The sequence below is a fragment of the Delphinus delphis genome, chromosome X (genome assembly GCF_949987515.2).
Source record: "Delphinus delphis chromosome X, mDelDel1.2, whole genome shotgun sequence".
NCBI lineage: Eukaryota > Metazoa > Chordata > Mammalia > Artiodactyla > Delphinidae > Delphinus > Delphinus delphis.
The window spans coordinates 845,475-867,572 of NC_082704.1; the positions used below are offsets into that span (position 1 = coordinate 845,475).

General features: G+C 37.0%; 1 protein-coding gene across 1 annotated transcript in view; it reads right to left on the minus strand.

Moving 5' to 3' along the window:
- Nucleotides 1-22,098, minus strand: part of BRCC3 (BRCA1/BRCA2-containing complex subunit 3) — a 76,345-nt gene that overhangs the window by 37,367 nt on the left and 16,880 nt on the right. Inside the window, exon 7 of the mRNA XM_060002628.1 lies at nucleotides 21,914-21,969. Within this exon, the coding sequence (XP_059858611.1) occupies nucleotides 21,914-21,969 (56 nt within the window). The remainder of the gene's footprint in view (nucleotides 1-21,913; nucleotides 21,970-22,098) is intronic.

Here is a 22,098-nt window from a genome sequence, read left to right on the forward strand (position 1 = left end):
TAAAAACTCTCAGTAAACTAGAATTAGAAACTTCCTTAACTTAATAAAGGAATAGAGGGTGTCTACCACAAAATCATAACAAACTCATACTTAATGATGGACAGAAGTATTCCCATTAGAGTCAGAAAGAATGGTATTTGCCACCCAACTCTGCTATTCAACTTTTATAGGTCCATACCAATGAAATAAGAATGCTCCTGAAAAAAAGGATACACACACACACACACACACACAAATATTGGAAAGAGTCAAACCTGTCATTTGCAGATGATATGATCATCTACCTAGAAAAAACCAACATAACCCACTGACTCTACTATTACTATTTAGAGTGTTCAGCACTATGAACAGAAGAACAAAAACTATGAATCTAATGAGAAATACTATAGTAAATATCTGTTGGTTTTGCTGCCATGTATTCTGTCCTCCTTCTGGAAATAGTACCTCTGAAAGTAGGATTACCAAAACCCTTTCTCCCTCGAGGTGAGGCACTGACCTTGGATTCACTTTCTAGTTTGGTTGCCCTGGAAACCTGATGAAGGTGGATGGTCACCTGTGGGATGGGCGGGCCTGCTTCCGAAACAATGTCCCTGGAGGTACCCTGAGCCTGGTCTGGGAGGGCTGGGACTGCACATCAACACCTGCTGGGAGTCACAGCTCGGGGTCCCTGAGTGCAGTGGGCCTATCGTTCCTGGGCCCTGACCCTGGCTGGGACCGAGGCTACACACAGGGAACAAAGACAGAGTGGTCCCTAATTTGGGACATGGGGCTTCTAAGCCATAGTGGCTCCTGTTCTCCCCCATCCCCCCCCATATGCTCTCATTTCTTCACACCTGAGCTGTTAATGGGGGCAGAGACGAGCCCTAGACAGCTGAGAATGCTTGCTGATGCCAGTCTTCTGGCAGGCAGGGTTTCTTGTTCTGCAGTCTGCAAAGTTGAATACTTATGGGTGCCAGGATGGCCTATTTGGGTTTTGTGAGTGTGAACCATCTAGCTGAACCTGCTGATTGAGCAGAGTGGATGTGGCAATATGCCAGTTTTTACTGTGAAGAAAATGTCAATATATTTCTGAAAAAGATAAAACGACATGAATGTAGGGAGGGACATACACCAAGTTCATGGATGGAAAGACCCAATGCTGTACAGGTGTAAGTTCCTCCCTAAATTAGTCTATAAATTCAAAGCAATCCTAATATATAATTGCTGACTACGAGATACTTTTGAGGAAGTAGAATGGCCTGTGTGGGGAGTAAGTGCCCTACCAAGTCCAAATTCTGGAATAGGTTGCATTTACTGAGTCTTCCCCTTTGCCATACATTATCCTAAGTGCTTTATTTCCATTAATTCATCTTATCCTCACAATAACTCTAAGAGATGAGCAGTGAATTAATATCTCCATTTTACATATAAGGAAACTGACGTAGAGAGAGCTTGAGTTATTTGCCCAAAGTCACATACCTAGTTAAAGGTAGTCTCAGGACTCAAACCAGGCTACCTGGCTCAAAGCCCCATGCTCTCAGGCTCTGTATACACTGCCTTTCTGTTTCTATGCTAAAAAGCCCTAGTAACTAAAGTATGGTATTAGCAAAGGAACAAACAGATCAAGGGAATGAAGGAGAAAACAGAAATGGGCTCATGTATATATAAAGAAACTTAATATATGATCAAAGTGGCCTTTCAAACAAATGGGTGTGCAGGCAACTGCTCAAAAAGTGGTGCAGGGACAACTAGTGATCCAGTTGGGATAAAATGAAGTTAAACTCCAACTGCAAGGAGTTAACACCATAAGTTCCAGATGACCTAAGTTTCTAAATGCAAAAACCAAAATTATAAAAGAAGAAAGTACATAAAACTATTATTTATGGTCTTGAGGAAATGAAAGGTCTTTGAAAGAAGAAAGGCAAAGGCATAAAATGAAAGATAACATTGATATATTGCTTTAAAGCTTTTGTCTGACATATGACACAATAAACTAAGTCAGCCTGGGACTAAATATTTGCAACATACCAGACAAAAGATGAAATTTCCAGAACATACAAAGAAATTATGCAAATCAGCAGGAAAAAAAGACAAATAACTCTATAGAAAATAAAGCAAAGAATATGAATGGGCAATTCAGGACTGACAGACATGAGGAGATGGGCACCCTCACTAAAACCACTTTACTGGCTGGCATACTGTTGTTCATCTGTCAGATTGATAAAAATTAATGTTTGACATTGAAAATGGCCCTCTACACCAACTCTGTGACTTCAAGCAAGCCTCTTAACCTCTGAGCTCCAGTTTCCACATTAGTAAAAGGGTTGTTAGGAAAATTAAATGAGAGGATGCACATCAAGTACCTGACAGTTTCCACTAGCATGACTTTTATCAGATGTCTTCCCAGGTTTTTCTCCTTCAACTGGTTGATGTAAAGAATTATATTACATTCTGAATTACATTTAAACTTCCTGAAGCTGAATGAACTTTATATTTCTGGATTAAACTGAATTTGTTCATTGTATATTATCCCCTAATACAGTTATATTTGATTTGTTGATATTTCAAATTTTTGTATCTATAGCTGAGATTGGTCAATAGTTTTCTTATTCTTTGCTATCTCTATCCAGGTTTTGGTGTTAAAATTATTTTAGCTATTTAAAAAATTGAGGAGCTTATAACCTTTTTGTATAGTCTGGAAAAATGTATAAATTGAATTAGAGCCACCCATCCTTCAAAGGTTAGAATTCAGCTGTAAAGCCATGTAAACTCGCTATCTTTTAAAATCATGGATCCTTAATCACCGTTTTCAGTCTCTGCTTTGATAACTGCACTGAATAAGTTTTCTATTCTTAATTTTGACATATCTTCCTAAGAAATCAACCATTTCCTTTAGATTCTCAAATTATTTGTTACAGAGGTCATGTACTAATGACTTATGACTTAATTTTTTTTTACTTTTGTCATACAAACTGACTTATGGAGTACAGTCCAATGAATTTTACATGTACAGATTCCTGTAACTACTTTAATGAGGATACATAATTTTCCATCACCCACCCTAAAAAACTCCCTCATGCTGTCCCTTTATACTCACACCCTTCCCCTAATCCATAAGCCCTAGCAACCACTGACCTGATCTCTATTCCTATAATTTTGTCTTTCTGAGACTATCATATAAAAGCAGTCATACAGCATATAGCCTTTTGAGACTGACTTCTTTCACTCAGACTATGAAATCAAAAGTTCATTCCTTTTTATTGCTGAGTAGTTCTCCAATGTATGGCTGTCTTAGAGTTTGGTAATCAATTCACTTATTGAAGGAATCTGGGTTGTTTCCAATATGTGGCAATTCTGTGTGTGTGTGTCTGTATAAACATATACAAACAGGGTTAGTGTGAAATTAGTGTTCAATTCTCTTTGGAGTAAGACTGCTGGATCACATATTAAGTGTATGTTTAACTTTATACAAAACTGTCAAATGGTTTTCTAAAGTGACTGTACCATTGTGCATTTCCACCAGCATCATGAGAGTTCCAGTCTTCATCCCTGCCAGCATTTGGTACTGTTAGTATGCTTTCTTTTAGTGACTCTAGTAGGTCTGTAGGGGTATCTCACTGCAGTTTCAATTTTCACTTCCCTATTAGCTAGTGATATTCAGCATCTTTTTATGTGCTTATTTTCCATTCTTTTTTTTAAATAAGTAAATAAATATTTATTTTTAAAAAACAGGTGCAAGGAAGTAGTCTGATAAAGAAGAGCTAGAGACCTTAAATCCTACAGAAGTAAATTTTGCCAAGCAGATAATACTTACAGAAAATGCAGAAAATCAATGATAATAGTAATTGCTGTCTATTAGTTCCAGTCTTCTGTTTAATTCCACTCACCATTTTGCCCTTACTCCATAAAGGTAAAAAATATGTAGTACCCATGACATAATACAGGTTCTTAACTAATTTGGAATTACAATCTTTGCCTTAATGCATATTTCATTTAAAAAATTTTAAGATATTTATTTTCTTTGTTACCTCATATACAATTATTTTTATTATATTAAGGAGATATAGATTCTCCTGAATTCACGAGTATTGAAAAAGTAACAAATAATACAGTGAAGTGAAAAACCCCCATAATCTCATCTCACTTATTTTTCCAGATTTTTATATGCCAATATAAGCTCTCTTTTCTTTACACAAATATTTATTTATTTTAATGTTATTCTATAATCTGCTTTCTAAAATCTTAACAATAGATCAGGAGCACTTATCAATGTAAAAATACTGACTACTTAATATTCCATTATATGGATATTCCATACTTTATGTAGCCACTACAATTTAGCTTGTTTCCAATTTAAGCTATTATATCAATTTAACTATTAGTACCCCAGTATACACAATTTTGTGAATTTGTCTAAGTAAATTCTTCTTTCTTAACATCTTTATTGGAGTATAATTGCTTTACAATGGTGTGTTAGTTTCTGCTTTATAACAAAGTGAATCAGTTTACATATACATATGTTCCCGTATCTCTTCCCTCTTGCATCTCCCTCCCTCCCGCCCTCACTATCCCACCCCACTAGGTAGTCACAAAGCACCAAGCTGATCTCCCTGTGCTATGCGGCTGCTTCCCACTAGCTATCTATTCTATGTTTGTTAGTGTATATATGTCCGTGCCACTCTCTCACTTTGTAACAGCCTACACTTCCCCCTCCCCACATCCTCAAGTCTCTTCTCTAGAAGATCTGCGTCTTCATTCCCGTCTTACTCCTAGGTTCTTCATGACAGTTTTTTTGCTTAGATTCCATTTATATGTGTTAGCATACGGTATTTGTCTTCCTCTTTCTGACTTACTTCACTCTGTATGACAGACTCTAGGTCCATCCACCTCACTACAAATAACTCAATTCCGTTTCTTTTTATGGCTGAGTAATATTCCATTGTATATGTGCCATATATTCCATTGTATCTGTGCCACATCTTCTTTATCCATTCATACAATGATGGACACTTAGGTTGCTTCCATGTCCTGGCTATTGTAAATAGAGCTGCAATGAACATTTTGGTACATGACTCTTTTTGAATTATGGTTTTCTCAGGGTATATGCCCAGTAGTGGGATTGCTGGGTCATATGGTAGTTCTATTTTTAGTTTTTTAAGGAACCTCCATACTGTTCTCCATATTGGATGTATCAATTTACATTCAAACCAACATTGCAAGAGGGTTCCCTTTTCTCCACACCCCCTCCAGCATTTATTGTTTCTAGATTTTTTGATGATGGCCATTCTAACCGCTGTGAGATGACATCTCATTGTACTTTTTATTTGCATTTCTCTAAAGATTAATGATGTTGAGCATTCTTTCATGTGTTTGATGGCAATCTGTATATCTTCTTTGGAGAAATGTCTATTTAGGTCTTCTGCCCAGTTTTTGGATTGGGTTGTTTGTTGTTTTGATATTGAGCTGCATGAGCTGCTTGTCAATTTTGGAGATTAATCCTTTGTCAGTTGCTCACTTGCAAATATTTTCTCCCATTCTGAGGGTTGTCTTTGGTCTTGTTTATGGTCTCCTTTGCTGTGCAAAAGCTTTGAAGTTTCATTAGGTCCCATTTATTTATTTTTGTTTTTATTTCCATTTCTCTAGGAGGTGGGTCAAAAAGGATCTTGCTGTGATTTATGTCATAGAGTGCTCTGCCTAGGTTTTCCTGTAAGAGTTTGATAGTTTCTGGCCTTACATTCAGGTCTTTAATCCATTTTGAGCTTATTTTTGTGTATGGTGTTAGGGAGTGTTCTAATCTCATACTTTTACATGTACCTGGCCAGTTTTTCCAGCACCACTTATTGAAGAGGCAGTCTTTCCTCCACTGTATATTCTTGCCTCTGTTATCAAAGATAAGGTGACCATATGTGCGTGGGTTTATCTCTGGGCTTTCTATCCTGTTCCATTGAGCTATGTTTCTGTTTTTGTGCCACTACCATACGGTCTTGATTACTGTAGCTTTGTAGTATAGTCTGAAGTCAGGGAGCCTGATTCTTCCAGCTCTGTTTTTTGTTCTCAAGATCGCTTTGGCTATTCGGGGTCTTCTGTGTTTCCATACACATTGTGAATTTTTTTGTTCTAGTTCTGTGAAAAATGCCAGTGGTAGTTTGATAGGGATTGCATTGAATCTGTAGATTGCTTTGAGTAGTAGAGTCATTTTTGCAATGTTGATTCTTCCAATCCAAGAACATGGTATATCTCTCCATCTATTTGTATAATCCTTAATTTCTTTCATCAGTGTCTTATAATGTTCTGCATACAGGTGTTTTGTCTCCTTAGGTAGGTTTATTCCTAGATATTTTATTCTTTATGTTGCAATGGTAAATGGGAGTGTTTTCTTAATTTCACTTTCAGATTTTTCATCATTAGTGTATAGGAATGCCAGAGATGTCTGTGCATTAATTTTGTATCCTGCTACTTTACCAAATTCATTGATTAGCTCTAGTAGTTTTCTGGTAGCATCTTTACGATTCTCTATGTATAGTATCATGTCATCTGCAAACAGTGACAGCTTTACTTTCTCTTTTCCGATTTGGATTCCTTTTATTTCCTTTTCTTCTCTGATTGCTGTGGCTAAAACTTCCAAAACTATGTTGAATAAGAGTGGTGAGAGTGGGCAACCTTGTCTTGTTCCTGATCTTAGTGGAAATGCTTTCAGTTTTTCACCATTGAGGACGATGTTGGCTGTGGGTTTGTCATATACAGCCTTTATTATGTTGAGGAAAGTTCCCTCTATGCCTACTTTCTGAAGGGTTTTTATCATAAATCGGTGTTGAATTTTGTCGAAAGCTTTCTCTGCATCTATTGAGATGATCGTATGGTTTTTCTCCTTCAGTTTGTTAATATGGTGTATCACGTTGATTGATTTGCGTATATTGAAGAATCCTTGCATTCCTGGACTAAACCCCACTTGATCATGGTGTATGATCCTTTTAATGTGCTGTTGGATTCTGTTTGCTAGTATTTTGTTGAGGATTTTTGCATCTATGTTCATCAGTGATATTGGCCTGAAGTTTTCTTTCTTTGCGACAACTTTGTCTGGTTTTGGTATCAGGGTGATGGTGGCCTCATAGAATGAATTTGGGAGTGTTCCTCCCCCTGCTATATTTTGGAAGAGTTTGAGAAGGAAATGTGTTAGCTCTTCTCTAAATGTTTGATAGAATTCGCCTGTGAAGCCATCTGGTCCTGGGCTTTTTTTTGTTGGAAGATTTTTAAGCACAGTTTCAATTTCAGTGATTGTGATTGGTCTGTTCATATTTTCTATTTCTTCCTGATTCAGTCTTGGCAGCTTGTGCATTTCTACGAATTTGTCCATTTCTTCCATATTGTCCATTTTATTGGCATAGAGTTGCTTGTAGTAACCTCTCATGATCTTTTGTATTTCTGCAGTGTCAGTTGTTACTTCTCCTTTTTCATTTCTAATTCTATTGATTTTTCTCCCTTTTTTTCTTGATGAGTCTGGCTAATGGTTTATTAATTTTGTTTATCTTCTCAAAGAACCAGCTTTGGGCTTCCCTGGGGGCGCAGTGGTTGAGAGTCCGCCTGCCAATGCAGGGAACACGGGTTCGTGCCCCGGTTCGGGAAGATCCCGCATGCTGCGGAGCGGCTGGGCCCGTGAGCCATGGCCGCTGAGCCTGAGCGTCCAGAGCCTGTGCTCCGCGGCGGGAGAGGACACAACAGTGAGAGGCTCGCATACCGAAAAAAAAGAAAAAGGAACCAGCTTTTAGTTTTCTTGATCTTTGGTATCGTTTCCTTCATTTCTTTTTCATTTATTTCTGATCTGATCTTTATGATTTCTTTCCTTCTGCTAACTTTGGGGGTTTTCTTATTCTTCTTTCTCTAATTGCTTTAGGTGCAAGGTTCGGTTGTTTATTTGAGATGTTTCCTGTTTCTTAAGGTAGGATTGTATTGCTATAAACTTCCCTCTTAGAACTGCTTTTGCTGCATCCCATAGGTTTTGGGTCGTTGTGTCTCCATTGTCATTTGTTTCTAGGTGTTTTTTGATTTCCTCTTTGATTTCTTCAGTGATCACTTCGTTATTAAGTAGTGTATTGTTTAGCCTCCATGTGTTTGTATTGTTTACAGATCTTTTCCTGTAATTGATATCTAATCTCATAGTGTTGTGGTTGGAAAAGATACTTGATACAATTTCAATTTTCTTAAATTTACCAAGGCTTGATTTTTGACCCAAGATATCTATCCTGGAGAATGTTCCATGAGCACTTGAGAAAAATGTGTATTCTGTTGTTTTTGGATGGAATGTCCTATAAATATCAATTAAGTCTATCTTGTTTAATGTATCATTTAAAGCTTGTGTTTCCTTATGTATTTTCATTTTGGATAATCTCTCCATTGGTGAAAGTGGGGTGTTAAAATCCCCTACTATGAATGTGTTACTGTCGATCTCCCCTTTTATAGCTGTTAGTATTTGCCTTATGTATTGAAGTGCTCCTATGTTGGGTGCATATTTACAACTGTTATATCTTCTTCTTGGATCGATCCCTTCATCATTATGTAGTGTCCTTCTTTGTCTCTTGTAATAGTCTTTATTTTAAAGTCTATTTTGTCTGATATGAGAATCGCTACTCCAGCTTTCTTTTGATTTCCATTTGCATGGAATATTTTTCCACCCCCTCACTTTCAGTCTGTATGTGTCCCTAGGTGTGAAATGGGTCTCTTGTAGACAGCATATATATGAGTCTTGATTTTGTATCCATTCAGCCAGTCTGTGTCTTTTGGTGGGAGCATTTAATCCATTTACATTTAAGGTAATTATCAATATGTACGTTCCTATTCCCATTTTCTTAATTGTTTTGGGTTTGTTATTGTAGGTTTTTTCCTTCTCTTGTGTTTCTTGCCTAGAGAAGTTCCTTTAGCATTTGTTGTACAGCTGGTTTGGTGGTGCTGAACTCTCTCAGCTTTTGCTTGTCTGTAAAGGTTTTAATTTCTCCATCAAATCTGAATGAGATCCTTGCTGGGTAGGGTAATCTTGGTTGTAAGTTTTTCTCTTTCATCACGTTAAATATGTCCTGCCACTCCCTTCTGGCTTGCAGAGTTTCTGCTCAAAGATCAGCTGTTAACCTTATGGGGATTCCCTTGTGTGGTATTTGTTGTTTTTTCCTTGCTGCTTTTAATATCTTTTCTTTGTATTTAATTTTTGACAGTTTGATTAATATGTGTCTTGGCATGTTACTCCTTGGATTTATCCTCTATGGGACTCTCTGTGCTTCCTGGACTTGATTAACTGTTTCCTTTCCCATATTAGGGAAGTTTTCAACTATAATCTCTTCAAATATTTTCTCAGTCCCTTTCTTTTTCTCTTCTTCTTCTGCGACCCCTATAATTCGAATGTTGGTGTGTTTAATGTTGTCCCAGAGGTCTCTGAGACTGTCCTCAGTTTTTTTCATTCTTTTTTCTGTATTCTGCTCTGCAGTAGTTATTTCCACTATTTTATCTTCCAGGTCACTTATCTGTTCTTCTGCCTCAGTTATTCTGCTATTGAGTCCTTCTAGAGTATTTTTTATTTCATTTATTGTGTTGTTCATCGTTGCTTGTTTCCTCTTTAGTTCCTCTAGGTCCTTGTTAAATGTTTCTTGCATTTTCTCTATTCTATTTCCAAGATTTTGGATCATCTTTACTATCATTATTCTGAATTCTTTTTCAGGTAGACTGCCTATTTCCTCTTCATTTGTTAGGTCTGGTGGGTTTTTACCTTGCTCCTTCATTTACTGTGTGTTTTTCTGTCTTCTCATTTTGCTTATCTTACTGTGCTTGGGGTCTCCTTTTTGCAGGCTGCAGGTTCGTAGTTCCCGTTGTTTTTGGTGTCTGTTCCCAGTGGCTACGGTTGGTTTAGTGGGTTGTGTAGGCTTCCTGGTGGAGGGGACTAGTGCCTGTGTTCTGGTGGATGAGGCTGGTACTTGTCTTTCTGGTGGGCAGGTCCACGTCTGGTGGTGTGTTCTGGGGTGTCTGTGGCCTTATTATGATTTTAGGCAGCCTCTCTGCTAATGGATGGGGTTGTGTTCCTGTCTTGCTAGTTGTTTGGCATAGGGTGTCCAGCACTGTAGCTTGCTGGTCGTTGAGTGAAGCTGGGTCTTGGTGTTGAGATGGAGATCTCTGGGATATTTTCGCCATTTGATATTACGTGGAGCTGGGAGGTCTCTTGTGGACCAGTGTCCTGAAGTTGGCTCTCCCACCTCAGAGGCACAGCACTGACTCCTGGCTGGAGCACCAAGAGCCTTTCATCCACATGGCTTTTGGGAGGTCTGAGGTCTTCTTCCAGCGATCAGTGGGTGTTCTATAGGAGCAGTTCCACGTGTAGATGTATTTCTGATGTATCTGTGGGGAGGAAGGTGATGTCCGCGTCTTACTCTTCTGCCATCTTCCCCTAATTAAAAATCTATTTGCCATTCTTACATACTTGTTGGTGAAGCATATGCTCATGTCTTTTGCCCATTTTTAATTGGGTTGTACACTTTTTTATTGTTGAGTTTTGAGAGTTGTTTGTATATTATAGATACAAGTCTATTTTCAGACATTTGATTTGAAATATTTTCACTCACACTGTAGCTAGTCTTTTCATTTTCTTAAGTTTCTTTCACTCAGTAAATTGTTTAATCTTGATGAAGTCTTGTTATCAAATGTCTTTTATGAAAAATGCTTTTTAGAATTTGTATTGGAGTATAGTTGATTTACAATGTTGTATTAGTTTCTGCTGTACAATAAAGTGAGTCAATTATACACATACATATATCCATTCTTCTTTAGATTCTTTTCCCATATAGGTCATTACAGACTATTGAGTAGAAGTCCCTGTGCTATACAGTAGGTCCTTATTAGTTATCTATTTTTTCATATATATATATATTAGTCTGTATATGTCAATCCCAATCTCCCAATTTATCCCTCCCATCCCCCTTTCCCCACCGGTAACCATAAGTTTGTTTTCTATGTCTGTGACTCTATTTCTGTGTTGTAAATAAGTTACTGGAAAAATGCTTTTGGTTCCAAGAATAAGAACTGGTTGGCAAGCCCAATATCATACAGATTTTCTACCTTTTCCTCTAAGACTTTTCACACTCTTATTTCTATTTGGACCTATGATCCCTCTTAATGTTTTTTTTTGGTATGAGGTTTAGAACGACGTTTATTTTGTATATGGTAGTGTAACTGTTAGACTATTCCTCCAAATTTTATTCTTCCTTTTCAAAATTGTTTAAGGTATTCAAGTTCCTTTGCCTTTTCATATAAATTTTAGAATCAGTTTGTCTGTATCTACAAAAAAAAAGTCTTGCTGAAATTTTGATTGCTGTTGCTCTAAACCCATAGATTAATTTGAGGAGAACTGAAATTTTTACTATGTTGAGTCTTCCAATCCATAAACATGGCATGTCTTTCCATTTAATTAGGTTTTCTTTGATTTCTTTCATCAATGTTCTGTGGTTTTCAGCATATAGATTTGATAGATTTTGATAAATTTACACCTGTTTCATTTTTTGTAGTACTGTGTTAAAATGTTGTTTCCAATTTTCTATTGCTGGCATTTAGAAATATTGCTTTTTTAAAAAAATCTTTATTGGAGTATAATTGCTTTACAATGTTGTGTTAGTTTCTGCTGTATAACAAAGTGAATCAGCTTTATTTATACATATATCCCCATATCCCCTCCCTCTTGCGTTTCCCTCCCACCCTCCCTATCCCACCCCTCTACGTGGTCACAAAGGACCAAGCTGATCTCCCTGTGCTATGCGGCTGCTTCTCACTAGCTATCTATTTTACATTTAGTAGTGTACATATGTCCATACTACTCTCTCCCTTCGTCCCAGCTTACCCTTCCCCCTCCCCATGTCCTCAAGTCCATTCTCTACATCTGCATCTTTATTCCTGTCCTGCCCCTAGGTTCTTCAGAACCTTTTTTTTTTAGATTCCATATATATGTGTTAGCATACGGTATTTGGTTTTCTCTTTCTGACTTACTTCACTCTGTATGACAGACTCTAGGTCCATCCACTTCACTACAAATAACTCAGTTTGGTTTCTTTTTATGGCTGAGTAATATTTCATTGTATATATGTGCCACATCTTCTTTATCCATTCATCTGTCAATGGACACTTAGGTTGCTTCCATGTCCTGGCTATTGTAAATAGTCCTACAATGAACATTGTGGTACATGACTCTTTTTGAATTATGGTTTTCTTGGGGTATATGCCCACTAGTAGGATTGCTGGATCGTATGGTAGTTCTATTTTTAGTTTTTTAAGGAACCTCCATACTGTTCTCCATCAAGACAATATGGTACTGGCACAAAAACAGAAATATAGATCAATAGAACAGGATAGAAAGCCCAGAGATAAACCCACACACATATAGTCACCTCATCTTTGATAAAGGAGGCAAGAATATACAATGGAGAAACGACAGCCTCTTCCATAAGTGGTGCTGGGAAAACTGGAGAGCTACATGTAAAAGAATGAAATTAGAACACTCCCTAACACCATACACAAAAATAAACTCAAAATGGATTAAAGACCTAAATGTAAGGCCAGAAACTATCAAACTCTTAGAGGAAGAAACATAGGCAGAACACTCTATGACATAAATCTCAGCAAGATCCTTTTTGACCCACCTCCTAGAGAAATGGAAATAAAAACAAAAATAAACAAATGGGACCTAATGAAACTTCAAAGCTTTTGCACAGCAAAGGAAACCATAAACAAGACCAAAGGACAACCCTTAGAATGGGAGAAAATATTTGCAAGCGAAGCAACTGACAAAGGATTAATCTCCAAAACTGACAAGCAGTTCATGCAGCTCAATATCAAAAACACAACCAACCCAATCCAAAAATGAGCAGAAGACCTAAATAGACATTTCTCCAAAGAAGATATACAGATTGCCAACAAACACGTGAAAGGATGCTCAACATCACTATCATTAGAGAAATGCAAATCAAAACTACAATCAGGTATCATCTCACACGGGTCAGAATGGCCATCATCAAAAAATCTACAAGCAAGAAATATTGCTTTTTTGTGTTGACATTGCATCCTGTGACATCACTTAACTCACTTATTAGTTCTAGGAATTTCTTTATAGATTCTTTGGGATTTTCTGTGCAGATAACCATGTCTTATGCAAATGAGGATTAGTTGTTTTCCAGTCTATATGCCTTTTATTTCTTGCTTTATTGAACTAAGACTTCCAGTACAAAGTTAGAAGTGGGGAGAGGGGACTTTTCAGCACCAAGCTCTACTTCTAAGGACTTCTTTTTCAGGTAAAATTCAGAGAACGTAAAATTCACCACTTTAACCATTTTACAGTGTGTGATTCAGGGACTTGTACATTCACAATGTTGTGCAACCATTACTGTTACCTAATACTGTAATATTTTCATCACCCCAAAAAGAAAGCCCATACCTATTAAGCAGTCGCTTCCTGTTATGGTCTGAATTGTGTCTCCCCCCAAATGCATATGTTGAAACCCTAAGCCCCAGTACCTCAGAATGTGACTGTATTTGGAGACAGGGCCTTTGAAGAGGTGATTAAAGTAAAATGAGGCTGTTAAGGTTGGACGCAAATCCAATCTGACTGGTGCCCTTATAAGAAGGAGAAATTTGGACATGCAAAATGACCCCAGGGATGCACATGTAGAGAGGAAAGTCCATGTGAGGACACAGTGAGAAGGCAGCCATCTGCAAGCCAGGAAGAGGTCTCAGAAGAAACCAAATCTGCCAGCACCTTGATCTGAGACTTACTGCATCCAGAACTGTGAGTAGATAAATTTCTGTTGTTTAAGCCACTTGGTGGTATTTTTTATGGCAGCCCTAGCAAACTAATATACTCCCAGTTTACCTCTCTCCTCTAATTTTTGTCTCTACAGACTTGTCTGTCCTGGACATTTCATACCACATGTGGCCTTTTGCATCAGGCTTCTTTCACTTAGCATGTATTCAGGATTACAGCAGTTATCAGTACTTCATTTCCCTTTATGACAGAAAATTCCATTGTATGGCTACATACACTACATCTTGTTTATTCACTTATCAGCTGATGGTCATTTGGGTTAGTTCTGCTCTTTGTCTATTTATGGACAATGCTGGTATGAATATTCAAGTACACGTTTTTGTTTGAACACCTGTTTTCAACTGTCTCTGCTACATACCTAGGAGTGGAATTGCTAGGTCATATGGTCATTCAATGTATGCATTTCTGAGGAATCACCAAACTTTTTCACAGCATCTGAACCATTCTAGATTCCCCCCTACAATGGGTCAAGGTTCGTTTTCTCCACATCCTCAGCAACACGTTATTTTCCTTTAAAAAAAAAAAAAGTACAGCCATCCTAGTTGGTGAGAACAGTATCTCATTACGGTTTTATTTGCATTTCCCTAAAGACTACTGATGTTGGGCAGCTGTTTTTGTGTTTATTGGCCATTTGTATATCTTCCTTGGAGAAATGTCTACTCAAGTCTTTTGCCCATTTTTAAAAATTGAGGTGAAATTCACATAAAATATAATTAACCATTTTAACTAGGGAACAATTCAGTAGAACTTAGTACATTTACAATGTTGTAGGACCACAACCCCTATCTAGTTCTAAAACATTTTCATCACCCCAAAGTAAAACCCCGTATCATTAAAGCAGCTGCTCCCCATCCTGCTCCCCATTTCTGGCCAAACCATGCCAACCACCAATCTGCTTTCTGTCTCTATTCTAGATACTTCATATAAATGAAATCATACAATATGTGACCTGTTTTTTTGTTTGGCTTCTTTTACTTAGCATAATGTTTTCAAGATTCCTCCACATCATAGTATGTTTCAGTACCTCATTCGTTTTTTATGAGTGATAGTCCAATTCAATGGATATACTAAATTTTGCTTATCCATTCATCAGTTGATGGACATTTGGGTTGTTTCCAACTCTTGGCTACTGTGAACAGTGCTGCTACGAATATTCATGTACAAGTGTTTGAGTACCTGTTTTCAATTCTTTTTGGTATATACCTAGGAGTAGAGTTGCTAGGTCATATGAATTCTCATATGAAAAACCTCCCCCCAAAAAACTGTTTTCCACAGCAGTCTCACCATTTTACATTCCCCACCAACAATGTCTGTAGGTTCCAATTTCTCCACATCTTTGTCAACACTTGTTATTCTCCATTTTTAAAATTATGGTCAGCTCAGTGAATATAAGGTGGTATCCTGTTAGTTTTGATTTGCATTTTCCAAATGACTAATGATGTTGAGCATCTTTTCGTGTGCTTGTTGGCCTTTTGTACATCTTCTTTGGAGAAATGTCTATTCAAGTACTGTGCCCATTTTTAAATTGAGTTGTCATTTAGTTGCTGAGCTGCAAGAGATCCTTATATATTCTGGATACTAGACCCATTCAGATATTAAGATTTGCATATATTTTCTCCTATTCTGTAGGTTGTCCTTGCACTTTCTTGGTAATGTCTTTTGATGCAGAAAAGATTTTAGTGTCTGGGTTTTTTTTAAATAAATTTATTTATTTATTTTTGGCTGTGTTGGGTCTTTGTTGCTGCGCACGGGCTTTCTCTAGCTGCAGCAAGTGGGGGCTACTCTTCGTTGTGGTGTGCAGGCTTCTCATTGCGGTGGCTTCTCTTGTTGTGGAGCATGGGCTCTAGGTGCATGGGCTTCGAGAGCTGTGGCTCGCGGGCTCTAGAGCACAGGCTCAGTGGTTGTGGCTCATGGGCTTAGTTGCCCCGCGGCATGTGGGATCTTCTCGGACCAGTGCTTGAACCTGTGTCCCCACATTGGCAGGTGGATTCTTAACCACTGAGCCCCCAGGGAAGCCCAAAAGATTTTAGTTTTCATGAAATCCAATTTATCTGCTTTCTTTTGTTATTCATGCTTTTGGTGTCATATCTAAGATTCCATTACCAAATCCAACATCATGAAGATTTACCCCTATGTTTTCTTATAAGCATTTTATAGTTTTAGCTCTTCTATTTAGGTCATTGATCTATTTTGAGTTAATTTTTATATATAGTGTATGTGGATAACCAGTTGTCCCAGCACCACTTGTTGAACAGACTCTTCTTTCCTCATTGAACGACCTCAGCACCCTTGTTGAAAATCAGTTGGCCACAGATATGCAGGTTTATTTGTGGACTCTCAATTTTATTCCATTGGTCTCTGTGTCTCTGCTTATGCCAGGTCCACAAAGTTTTGGTTAGTGAAGCTTTGTAGTAAGTTCTGAAATCTGGAAGTGTGATTCCTCCAACTTTATTCTTCTTTCTCGATATTATTTTCACTATTCAGGGCACCTTGCAATTCCTTATGAATTTTAGGATCATCTTTTCCATTTTTGTAAAAAGGGCCATTGGAATTTTAATACAGATTTTATTGAATCTTTGGGAAGTACTGTCATCTTAACAATATTGGGTCTTCCAATCCATGAGCAAGGGATAGCTTTTGATTTATTTAGGTGTTTTTTCTTTCACCAATGTATTCTAGTTTTAACTTTACAAGTCTTTCCCATTCTTGGTTAAATTTTTTCCTAGGTATTTTATTATTTTGTATGCTGTCGTAATTGGATTTTTTAGTTTTATTTTTTACATTGTTCATTGCTGGTGTGTAGAAATACACACTGATTTTGTGCACTGATTTTGAACACTGCAACCTTGCTGAACTCATTTATCAACTCTAGTAGCTTTGGGGGCTTTCTTTCAGATTGTCTATATATAGGAACACATGATCTGCAAATACATAGTTTCACTTCTTACTTTCCAATTTGGATGCCTTTTATTTCTTTTTTTTGCCTAATTGTTTTGGCTAGAACTACCAATAACATTGAATAACAGTGGTGAAAGTGGGCATCCTTGTCTTGTTCCTCATCTTATGGGAGAAAGCTTTTCACCATTGCGTAAAATGTTAGCTGTGGGTTTTCATAAAAGCCCAAAAATGTTGAGGAATGTTCCCTAGATTCCTAGTTTTCTGAGTGTTTTTATTATGGAAGGATGTTGAAATTTTGCTTTTCGTGCATCAGTTGTGGGTTTTTTCCTTCATTCTATTAATGTGGAATATTAATCAATTGATTTTCTTATGTTGAACCTCACTTCTATGCCAGGGATAAATCCCACTTGATCATAGTGTATAATCCTTTTAATGTGCTATTGGATTCAGTATGGTAGGATTTTGTTGAGGATTTTTGCATCTGTATTCATAGTGAATATCACTTTGTAATATTTTTTTTTGGTGATATCTTTGTCTGGCTTTGGTATCAGGGTAATACTGGCCTCAAAGATGAGTTAGAAGTGCTCCATTCTCTTCTATTTTTGGAGAGTTTGAGAAGGATTAGTGTTAATCCTTCTGTAAATGTGTGGCAGAATTAACCAGTGTAGTCATCTGGTCTTGGAGTTTTCTTTGTTGAGATGTTTTTGCATACTGATTCAATCTATTTAATTTTTTTAGGTCTGTTCAGGTTTTCTATTTCTTTTTGAGCCAGTTTTGGCAATTTGTGTGTTTCTAGGAATTTGTCCACTTCATTTAGGTTATCTAACAATTGTTTGGTTTTACCTTATAATCATTTTTATTTCTGTAAAGTTGGTAGTAATGTCCCTACTTTTAATTCAGATTTTAGTTATTTGGTTCTTCTCTCATCTTTTTGTCAGTCTAGCTAGACATGTCAATTTTGTTGATCTTTTCAAAGAACTAACTTTTGGTTTCTTTGATTCTATTGTTTCTGTATTCCCTATTTTGTTTGTCTTCACTCTATTATTTCCTTCCTTCTAACTGCTTTGAATTTAGTTTGCATTTCTTTTTCTAGTTCCTTAAAGCGTAGAGTTAGAAATACCTTAAATACTGATTTGAGGTATTTCTTTTTTAAAGTAGGCATGTATAGCTATAAATTCCCCTCTGAGCACTGCTTTTGCTGCATCCCATAAATCTTGGTATGTTGTGTTTTCATTGTCATTAGTCTCAAAGTATTTTCTAATTTATCTTGTGATTTCTTCTTTCTCTTAAACACTGGCTGTTTAAAAGCATGTTTTTTAATTTCCACATATTTGTGAATTTTCCAGATTTCTTTCTGTAACTGATTTCAGATTCCATTCCATTTTTGTAGAAGATGCTTTGTATGATTCCAGTCTTCAAAAATTGAGACCTGTTTTGTGAACTAACATGTGGTTTATCCTAGAGAATGTTTTATGTGCACTTGGGAAGGAAGTGTATTCAGCTATTGTTGGGTGGAGAATTCTGTGTGTGTCTATTAGGTATAGTTTGTTTATAGTGTTGTTCAAGTCTTCTGTTTCATTATTTTTTTTCTAATTGTTCTATCCTTTAAGGAAAGTGAAGTGTTGAAGTCTCCCACTAGTATTGTTGAACTGCCTACCTCTCCCTTCAGTTCTGTCAATTTTTGTGTGATATATTTTGGGGTCCTTTTGTTAGGTGCATATATGTTTATAATTGCTATGTCTTATATCATTTTTTGTTCAATTCTTCCTTACCGCCTTTTGTATTAGAAAGACATTTTCTAGTACACTGTTTTGCTTCCTTCCTTTCTCTCTCTCTACTATATATCTCTACTTTCTTAACGGTTTCCCTGGAATTACAATTAACACTTTAGTTCAAATTAGCTCCTCAGACTGGGTGAATTGACATTATCCAGTCTGAGGAGCAGAAAGAAAGAAAGAATGAAGAAAAATAAAGAGCCTGAGACCTGTGGGACATCTTAAAACGCTCTAAGTGTACTCATAATAGGAGTCCCAGTAGAGGATGAGATAGAGAAAGGGGCAGAAAATGTATACAAATCACCTATCTTGAAGTTTGGTGATTCTTTCTTTCGTCTTCTCAAACCTGCTGTTGAACCTACCTAGTGAATTTTTCACTTCCCTTATTGTACTTCTCAGTTCTAGAATTCCTATTTGGTTCCTTTTTATAATTTCTCTCTTTATTGATATTTTCTATTAGGTATTCTCTATCATTCTCATGGTTTTCTTTAGTTCTTTGTATATCATTTCCTTTAGCTTTTTGAAAATATTTTAAATAGTTGATTGAAAGTCTTTGTCTAGTAAGCCCAACATCTTGGCTTCCTCCAGGAATGTTTTTATTAATTTATTTTTCCTGCTTTCAGCCCATAATTTGTTTCTGTGAATGCCTTTTTTGTTGTTGCTGAAAACTGGACATTTCGAATATTTTAACTATGGAAATCGTATTCCACCCCCTCCCCAGGGTTTATTGTTGCCGCTTGTTTTATCTGATTTTGTTTGTGTGTTTAGTGACTTTCCTGAACTAATTTTTTATAGTCTATATTCTTTGTTATATGTGGCCACTGAGGTCTTTGTCTTGTTAGCTTAGTAGCCATCTAGTGACTTGACAGAGATTTACTTAAATGCTGAGATTCTGGTGTTTTTTTTTCTGGATTTAGTATTTGCCAGGTTGCTATAAAATATTGATTAGTTTCTAGAGTTCCAATAAAGTTGATTCTGACAGTTTTTGCCAGCTATTCACTGCTTTTGTGGAGGACTTTTTTTTTTTTGCGGTACGCGGGCCTCTCACTGTTGTGGCCTCTCCCGTTGCGGAACACAGGCTCCGGACGCGCAGGCTCAGCGGCCATGGCTCACGGGCCCAGCCGCTCCGCGGCATGTGGGATCTTCCCGGACCAGGGCACGAACCTGCGTCCCCTGCATCGGCAGGTGGACTCTCAACCACTGCGCCACCAGGGAAGCCCTGTGGAGGACTTTTGAAGTTTCCTACTCTGCCATTTTTGTTGATGTCACTCTCTCTTTTGTCACTTTCTCTCTTGATGTCACTTTTTCAATTTTAATGTTCTGAGGGGGAAAATGTCAATTTAGAATTCTTTATCCATTAGGGTTATTAATGAAGAATAAAAACATTTTCAGGCAAGCACAGATGCAGAAGGTTTAGCTCAAATGCACACCTTTCTTAGGAAGTTACTAGACGGCCTTTAACAGCAAAATGACAGAGTGAACCAAGAAAAATGACATGAAATCCAGACAACAATGGATCCAACCCAGGAGAATAATGAAGGAAAGCCCCAAGACATCAGCTGAGACCTGATTAGCACAGGAAGATAGAAGGCTTTAGGGAGCGATCCTAGGAATCTGGAACTCAGGGAGGTGATAAAGTCAGAGAAATAAGGGAGAAAAAAGCCATTCAAAACCCCATGAAAAAGCAAAAAGCTATACAGGAAAGGAAATGGAATCATAATATACTACTTTATAGTGCTTGGTTGTACATGGAATAATATTTATATAATCATAACAATATAAACATTTTGTTTTCTATTCTTAGAATCAACTAGTACACAAAGCACAGAAAACACAATTGTGATTACAACATAGAACACAGGTTTTTGCAACTGTGAAAATATAAAGGTTTATGGTAAAACTGCAAGTAACACTAGGGAGCCAAGAGATGTCTATTGTCTGTTGTTGATAGAATAAATAAAGGGGCAAACTTTAAGATTAGAAAAGTAACAACAGAAGAACAAAAAGTAGTAATATAACTACATTGGGCAGAATGGAGATGGGGCGGTGTGAACTAAATCCTCATTTGTGAGACCAAGATAACATAATAAGAAGAATAATTAATATCTAAAATTAGTAAATCAAGAAAGAGTATCAAAAGTATATTATTTAGAGATATCAAGGTAAACAACAGAAGAACTAAAAACAAAATTGGGAGAAAGAAGTGGTTCCCCCTGAGGAGTGACAGTATTTCTCATAAATTCTGTGCCATCTGATATTTTTATGCACGTGCATCTATTACTTTGATGAAAAATTTAAAAATTAACACTTGTGTATGGTTCAACATTCCAAAGCTATGTAAAGGTACAATTAAGTCTCCACACCTCCTTCCTACTTCCTCTCTGCTGAGGTGACTGATGTTTCCTTCCAGATATTCTGTGTATTTCCAAGCAAGTACACTGGTATGTCATGAGTAGATTTCTCTTCCATATCCTTATATGAATGGTAGCATTCTATACAGACTGTTCTTGTACCTTGCCTTTTTTACTTAACAGTGTATCTTGGAGATATTTATGTAGCACTACTAAGCATCCTTATTTTTTTTGGTCACGCCATGCGGCATGTGGGATCTTAGTTCCCCGACCAGGGATTGAACCTGGGCCCGTTGCAGTGGAAGCACAGAGTCTTAACCACTGGACCGCCAGAGAATTCCCCTCATATTTTTAATAGCTGAATATTATTCCATCATTTAGATGCATCATAATTTATTTAATCAGTTCTGTACTGACAGACATCTGTTATTTTCCCCAATTCTTTGCTGTTTCAAACAATGCTATCATAATAAATTGACAAATATTATAAGAAAAAAATTTAAGGCATTCTTTGTTTCTGTCTCCCAATTAGATAATGAACTTGGCTTTCTCTCTGCCTCCTTGGTGCCTACCATGGTGCTTGGCATACAGTAGTTACTGTATTTGCTAATTTAGGTTGAATTGAACTTAAATGAGGAAACTAAGCTATGCAAACATTTAAATGAGATACTGTAATTCTAAAATCAAGTTTATGGCACAACAAAGACAAGAGCTTATACAAATCTATAAGACTCTGCACACTCAGCCTTTGTTTTACAATTCATCAGAGACAGGGAAAGTAACAGTGCAACTCAGTTTAGAATAATGCAGGAAAGGAAATGTGGGACAGTGCTGTGGTGATGTAACTGCAATGAACAGACTCCTTGCTTATATGATCCTAGCTTTCTAGATCCCTGATATCCAAGATGCTAAAGAGATTCTAATTCCTCACAGAGATGTTCACATGTATAAGCAAGACTATAGAATTCTTAGTGTCTTACTAATGAGAAAAATAAAATGAAATAAAACAATCAATTCCCTGGAATGGAGATTAACCCACCAATACATACATATATCTCTGTCATACTTACTCTGAGCTCTTTTGGGCCTGTATGGACTGAAAGCAAGTGTAGAGTACCCGTCCAGTCTAAAAAAAGAAAGAAAAAAGAAAAAAAGAAAGGTCACACAGAGGATTAATATTGAAAGAGTTATAGCAATTTAGTTGACTCTAACCTAAAACTCAAAGGCCCCTCTGGGACTGGAAGGTTAGAAGAGA